The sequence below is a fragment of the Equus asinus genome, chromosome 26 (genome assembly GCF_041296235.1).
Source record: "Equus asinus isolate D_3611 breed Donkey chromosome 26, EquAss-T2T_v2, whole genome shotgun sequence".
Taxonomy (NCBI): domain Eukaryota; kingdom Metazoa; phylum Chordata; class Mammalia; order Perissodactyla; family Equidae; genus Equus; species Equus asinus.
In genome coordinates, this window is record NC_091815.1 from 28,200,546 (window position 1) to 28,207,217 (window position 6,672).

Genomic DNA, 6,672 nt, shown 5'->3' on the forward strand with positions numbered 1-6,672 from the left:
AGGTTGGGTCTGAAGGCATGGAGTGGTGGGGGGCTGAGGTATCGAGGGGAGAGGTGTCCGAGGGTGGAGTGTCAGGGTGCGTGTCTGAGAGGAGCAGATGTTGGAGGGCGGTATCTGGGGTGGTGGGCTATCTGACGGGGCGGGGCTGTCAGAAAGGGGAATGGTTCTGAGAGAGACGGGGATGAGGAGGGGATGGGGTATCTTAGGGGGATGAGGTATCCGAGGGAGAAGAGGGGTGTCTGAGGGAGTGGGGGTCTGAAAGGGAGGACCTGTCTGAGAGGGGAGGCAATCCAAGGGGGAAGAGGTGTCTGAGGGGGCCTCTCTGAAGGCGGAGGCATATCTAAGGGGGAAGGGGTGTCTGAGGGGGGCTGTATGAGTGGGGAGGCAAATCTAAGGGAGCAGGGGTGTCTGAGGGGTGAGGCATCTCCAAGGGGGAAGGGGTGTCTAAGGGGGCTACCTGGGGAGGGGAGGCAGATCTAAGAGGGAAGGGGGGTCTGCGGGGTGAGCAGCAGGCTTAGGAGGGGGCGTCTGGGAGCACTCATGCAGGGCGCTGGGGGCTGCTCAGCGGGGTGAGTGGGGAGGGCAGGGGCTGGGTGTGGGGCGGGCGCCCAGTTCTGGCTCACTCCGGGCCCACAGATGCAAGTAGGGGGCTGCGCGGGAGCTGGACGAGCCAGCCAGCCGGGGGTCAGCTGGGCAGACCGGTGGTGCGGGCGAGGTTCAGAGTGAGATATACCCGGGGCAGCCAGAGAGAGAGTCAGGGAGACCCAGAGAGGCAGAGACGGACTGAGAGGTCAGGCGTGAGCTGAGGGAAGAGGGACGGAGAGACAGTGGTGCGGGGCGGAGAGAGCCGGCAAGCGTGAGTGAGTGAGTGAGTGGCGAGGAGCGAGGCAGGAGGCTGGGAGTGCCTGGTAGTGATCGAGGCACAGAGTAAGGGGGAGGCTTCGGGAGGAGAGGCTGGGAGGGAAGATGGGGGCACAGGGCTGGGAGTGGGACGGGAAAGATGGGGACTAATGGGCAGAGGGGTGCCTGCGGGAGGAGGCGGGATGTGGGGGGAGAGGGTGGCGGGCATCAGGCCTGGTGGGGCCTGGGCAGAGTGGGGAGGCCCCAGGCAGCGCCCAACCTGGCTGACCCCTGTCTGTCTCTCCCGCCTGCCCCATCCTGTCCCCGTGTGTCTGTCCCGGCCTCTCTGCAGGGCCGGCTCCACCATGGACTGTAGCTGCGTCTCCGACCTTCTCTTCGCCCCGCCCGCCCTGCCGGCTCTCTGGACCCCTGGTAACTGGCCTGACCTCCCCCTACCCCAGCCCTCGGGCCTCCCCAGGGAGCCGGCCCCTCCTCTGCAGCTCTCACTCTCCCCCTTCCATCTCCCTGGCTCTGCCAGAGTCCCCCGAATACAACCCCTTAGTGAAAAACTTGGCTAAGAACTTCATAGCCAGACGTCCCTGCCACCTGCCTGCTGGGACAGGGGGTCTTTTGGGGATGGTGATGAGGTATTGAGGTCGGAGAGGGACAAGGATCCAGGGCGTGAGGTCCTGGGGTCTCTGCCGCCTACATCTCAGCCTGCTCCCACCCAGGACCTGCAGGCAGAGAAGCAGGGGGACTGGAGACAGACACGCACTAATGGAGCAGGGATGGGGACCGAGGGGGCACTAGGCCAGGGGCTGGTGGACAGATGGACAGAAGGGACTACCCAGGCAGGGAGATGTGGAGACATAGCCCAGCCAGCTGGAGCCCTGGGAGAGAGGACGGCTTGCTTGGAAGTGGATGCTCAGAGCTGGGGATGTGGACAGTAAGAATGGCTTGGACGTGCATTTGACACACACACATGGGCTGTGTGTGTGTGCATGTACTGAGACTCTATGCCTGGTTATTTGGGATCTTGGAGTGTGTCCCTGTGTCACACTTCAGTGTTTCTGCAAGAAAGGGTCACACTGGGAGAGTGTGTCTGTGCAGCATCTGTCTGTCCTTCTGTGAGCTGGTGTGCCTGCTTGGACACGCACAGCTAAGGCAACCTGAGTGTCTCTGGGCTGGCGTGTTGTGTTTCTCTGGGATGTCGTGCATGTCTACATGTTAGGACTCGGGGGGTGTCTGCCAGCTCACGGAGTATGCGCCTGCCTCAGTAGGGTGAAGAGCCTTCACCTGTTCCTTACGGGTCTGTTGTGTGGTGTGGCATTCCAGATGGATGTCTTGGTGCATTTCGGGCTGTGTGGGTGGGTGTCCCCCAAGTCTCTGTGTTGGGGGCTGTCTGTATTGGTGTGTGTATGTGGTGGGGGAGTTCTCGCATCTGTGTGGCACTGAGAGTGACTGAGTATTGGGGGCTGTCATGACGTGTCTGCGTGCTGAGCTTACGGACCCTCTCTCTAGTGTGTGTGTCTCAGCAGGTACAACACATGTGAGGACATGCATGTGAGGACAGGTGGTGTTTCTGGTTTGGGTTCTGTTTGCATATGTGTGCCCAGTTGCACGCTGTCATCTTTGGGGTTGTGTGGATGTGTCTGTGATACAGTTGCTTCCCCACTAGGACGTGTTCTGGGTGTGGAATGGGCCAGAGCCCGCGTGTTGATGGAGTCCTGTCATCTGAGGGAGAATCGAGTTAAGAGAAAAATTCTCCCTTCAAGGAGGAAACTGCCAGGCCTTCTCCAGCCTGCAGGAAGGGAGGCATTAGCAGCCACTTTTATACACCAGACAGCCTGGACGGCACCCTGCTCCTCCTTGCCTCCGACCCCTGAAATTCTAAGAAGCCAGAGAGGGCAAGGAACTGCCCTGGGACCACACAGCAAGTGGATATGGGGACCCGATCTCCCAGCTCAGCACTGTCCCCCTCTCCAACCTCCTTCCCTTTCTTGTAGGCTAATTCTCCTTCTGTTTCAAGCCTGGGTCTGGGGTCTCTGAGGAGGGGGAAGGGCATACAGGCTGTGGTACAGGAGTGAGCACAGAAGTGGGACCCTGGGCCTGGGGCCTTCTGGATGGGAGGCGAGGTTGAGGGGTGGGCAAGACCCTCCCATTTCCACCCAGCTCCTGGGCACATTTGGACAGTGGGGCGCAGGATGCCCATGAGTGTGCCATGTGTAATGCGGAGTCAGCTGCAAGTGTTACAGAGTGTGGGAGCCTGTGTGTGGGGGTTTGGGAGGCTGTCCTACTGTCACGGTGTCACTCTGTGTGTACCTGTCAGGTTGACAAGTGTGTCTTGATGCTGCACTCATTGTCTCCACCACACTGTGTTATTGGGCCTTTGGGGTCCTGTGTGTCTCTTGTCATGATTGTGTTGTTAGTGGGTCCCAGTTCCGAGGGGCCTGAGATGTGTAATTTTGTGTGTTGGATGGGTGTGCAATGCTGGGTGTCTGGCATGTCCGCCTTGGTGGCACAGTGTGTGGTGTGTTGTGTCCCAGCAGGAGTGTGCACTCTGGTGCATCTGTGTTCCATGGTGTAGCTGGGTGTCCCTCCAGGGTGAGTGGACGTCTGTGTGACATGTGCTGTGGGCATCTGCAGACACACACTGCTCTCGGACCGACATAGCATGGATGCAGGGAGGGGACATGGGGACGTGAAAGGCGTATACATAGACAGGTGCAGAGACACAGGTGCACACAAGCCATCTGGATGTACCAGGGTGGGTCATCTGGGGGCTTCGGGGAGAGATGGAGCAGGGGGCCAGAGACAGCAGGAGACAAGGGCATTGCAGAGTGTGGGAGAGACGAAAGACCTTCCAGAGCAGGGCTGGGGTTGGGGCACAGTGGGGAGGGCTAATGCTCTGCAGGGGGTGCCCTTCCCTGCAGGCTGCCCGCTCCCAGCTCCTCCGAACGGGTCAAGGATGCAGGAAACTGGTCCCTCCCACGCTCCACCCCAGGACGCTGAACCTGGGAGAGTTAGTAGGGGATCAGGGTGGAAGGGCCAAAGCAGGGTCCCCGGACGACTGAGTTCTCTCTCACTATTTGGACAATTTGGGGACTAGAAACCTAGTGGGGTACAAAGAGTGGGAATAGGGTCCCTAAAGATGCCTGAGGCTGGGCGGCTGCTCATCAGAGACCAGGAGTTGGGGGAGGGCTGGATGCCTCCTGGTTCGAGTCCAAGCAGGACCAAAGCCCTGGACTTGGCATCCTGACCTGTGGCCACTCCCCTGCTCCTGTCCCCAGGGTTTGCCTTCCCAGATTGGGCCTACAAGCCGGAGTCGTCCCCTGGCTCAAGGCAGATCCAGCTGTGGCACTTTATCCTGGAGCTGCTGCAGAAGGAAGAGTACCAGGGTGTCATCGCCTGGCAGGGGGACTACGGGGAATTTGTCATCAAGGACCCCGACGAGGTGGCTCGGCTCTGGGGCATCCGCAAATGCAAGCCTCACATGAATTATGACAAGCTGAGCCGGGCCCTGCGGTGAGGACCTGGGGGCCTAGACTCCCACTTCGCCCCTTCTCCCCTCACTGTCCCTCTGGGCCCCACTCCCTGGGGGCTCCCCCTCAACTCCCTGGAGCAGGATCCCATTGGATCCCAACACACAGGGCAGGGGTAGCCCTGTAATTACTTGAGGGTGGAAAGAAGGCAAGGAGGAAGGATGGGAGGCAGGGCTTTGGGGCCACACAGGCTAGGATCCCAACCCCGGCCTCCCCTGAGACCTTGGTCAAGGGACTTCTTTGAGCCTCGGTTTCCCCAAATTGTTGTGCTCTGTGCACTGTGCCTGGCACAGAGCATGTGTTAGGGGCCCTCCCCACCATCGCCCCCCATTGTCCTCTCCCCGCAGCTACTACTACAACAAGCGGATTCTCCACAAGACCAAAGGGAAGAGGTTCACCTACAAGTTCAACTTCAGCAAAGTCGTGCTTGTCAATTACCCACTGTTGGACGTGGCGGCAGCCACCACGGGCTCCCCACTCTTGCTGACCCCTGGTCCTTTTGGGGGAGGCCCTGGGCCAGATGCTCCTCCCCTCACCCCTGAGGTGAGTTAGGACAGAGGTCCCAGAACGGAGGTGTTTGGTGGCCCCCCCCCGCCCCCGCAAGCCACGAGCCCCTGGGGAGGGGGCAGCCAGTCTGAGCAGCGCTGCCTCCCTCACCTCCTTCTCCAGACCCTGCAGACCCTGTTCTCTGCCCCACGCCTGGGAGAGCCGGGGGCCCGGGCGCCCCTGTTCACCCCTGAGACAGACAAGCTGCGTCTGGACAGCCCTTTCCCGTTCCTGGGCTCCGGTAAGGGCCTGGGGGTCCAAGGCTGCCAGCGGGGGGATGCTGCAGGTGTTTGAGGGAAGAGGATGAGCAAAGACAGGGAGGAGAGACAGGATGCAGGAAGGAGGGTGCTCATGTGTGTGTGTGTGTACACACATGTATGTATGTGTTTAAAAGCCAGAGAAAGCAGGGAGGAGGGAACTGGAAAGGGGGACAGGCTGGGAGAAGGGCTCTCAGGGGCGCTAAAGGAAAGGGGAGACGAGTGGGGGAGGTGGAGGAGATGGGGGAAGCCACGTGTAGCAGAGAATGGGGTGGAACATGGCAGGGAGGTGGCACCCTTTACTGATGCCCAGGCAGGCCCCCGACGGTGGAGGGGTGGCACAGCCTGACCCACCCCCTGTGCCCCCCCAGGTGCCACCGGCTACTCCAAGCCCCCTGGCCTGCTGGGGCCTTATGGCCGCGCCTTCCCAGAGTACCCCTGGAACTTTAACCCATACCTCACAGGCCCCTTCCCCAAGCTGCCCCCCTCTCTCTACCCGCCGCACTTCTATCCCAACCCTCTGGCCAGTTCCTTGGGCCACCTGCCCTCAACAGGGGCAGCGGGAGGTCCCACAGCCCAGCCCCTACTGGCTGCGACAGGGGAAGGCCTGGGCCCTGAGCGCCCCTCGGGCCTGGCAGCAGCCCCCCGCCTGGCACTGCCAGGGGCTGGGGGTCCAGAGGCCACGCTGGGTGGGAAGGAGGACAGCGACTCGGAGCTGGAGATCACCGACGTCAGTGGCTGCAGCTCTGACAGCGAGGGTGATGAGGGCCCCCCTGTCCCCACCAAGGCCAAGGTGGGCAAAGGTGGGGTCGGCAGCTGAGCTGGCATGGGGTGATGGATTCTGCCGAGGTGGGGACCAGGGCGGCTGCCTGTGCAGCCTCTTCCATCTTCTGGTCTGCCCTCTGTGTCCGGCCCAAGGCCAGGGACCAGCCCTCAGCCCCTCCCAGGGCTGGGCACATCACTGCCCGTCTCCTTCTTCCCCAACCCAAAAATGAGGGTCTCACCTCCCTCTCCGGAGGCAGGAGGGAACGTGATGGCCTCCAGCCTCCTCCCCAGGCTCCAGTTTGAGGGGGGTCCCTGCCTGGCCCCACTCCTGAAGTGCAATACGGCGCCCAGCCTCCCCTGCCCACCTGCCCCCTGTGCTGTGACCTGCGTGTTTGTGCGGCCGTGACCCCCCTGTGCCGGTCCCAGTCCTGACACCCTCCCCACACAGGCCCCCTGGGGACAGGGAGCTCAGAGCAATAACCCCGCCCCCAGCCCCCACCCAGGAGGGCCCCCCCTCCCCACAAGCTCCCCATGACCCCCAACAGCCACGTCCAGAGAGTTTACTACAAAAATAAAAGAATGGAAAGGAGCGTGAGACGTGGGGCGCCCAGCGTCGTGGGTGATCCTGGGGCTTGGGGGTGGGAGCTGGGGGGGAGGGCGGGCAGTGTGTGCTGGGTGCCTGGGAAGTAACTGTTAAAACACAGGAATGAATGAACAGACAA

At 61.6% G+C, this 6,672-nt stretch overlaps 1 protein-coding gene across 1 annotated transcript; it reads left to right on the forward strand.

The window, feature by feature from the left end:
• Positions 1-1,069: 1,069 nt before the first annotated feature.
• On the forward strand, positions 1,070-6,637 carry ERFL (ETS repressor factor like). The gene is made up of 5 exons (XM_044760247.2): positions 1,070-1,272; positions 4,131-4,365; positions 4,730-4,925; positions 5,052-5,169; positions 5,557-6,637. Exons 1-5 carry the CDS (start codon positions 1,206-1,208, stop codon positions 6,003-6,005), a joined length of 1,065 nt encoding a protein of 354 aa, XP_044616182.2. The 5' UTR covers positions 1,070-1,205; the 3' UTR covers positions 6,006-6,637.
• Positions 6,638-6,672: the final 35 nt, after the last annotated feature.

Coding starts and splice junctions, on each gene's coding strand:
- ERFL (XM_044760247.2), top strand. CDS start 1,206: ATGGACTGTAGCTGCGTCTCCGACCTTCTCTTCGCCCCGCCCGCCCTG. Junction 4,366..4,729: donor AAGCTGAGCCGGGCCCTGCG/GTGAGGACCTGG, acceptor CTCTCCCCGCAG/CTACTACTACAACAAGCGGA. Junction 4,926..5,051: donor CTCCTCCCCTCACCCCTGAG/GTGAGTTAGGAC, acceptor CTCCTTCTCCAG/ACCCTGCAGACCCTGTTCTC.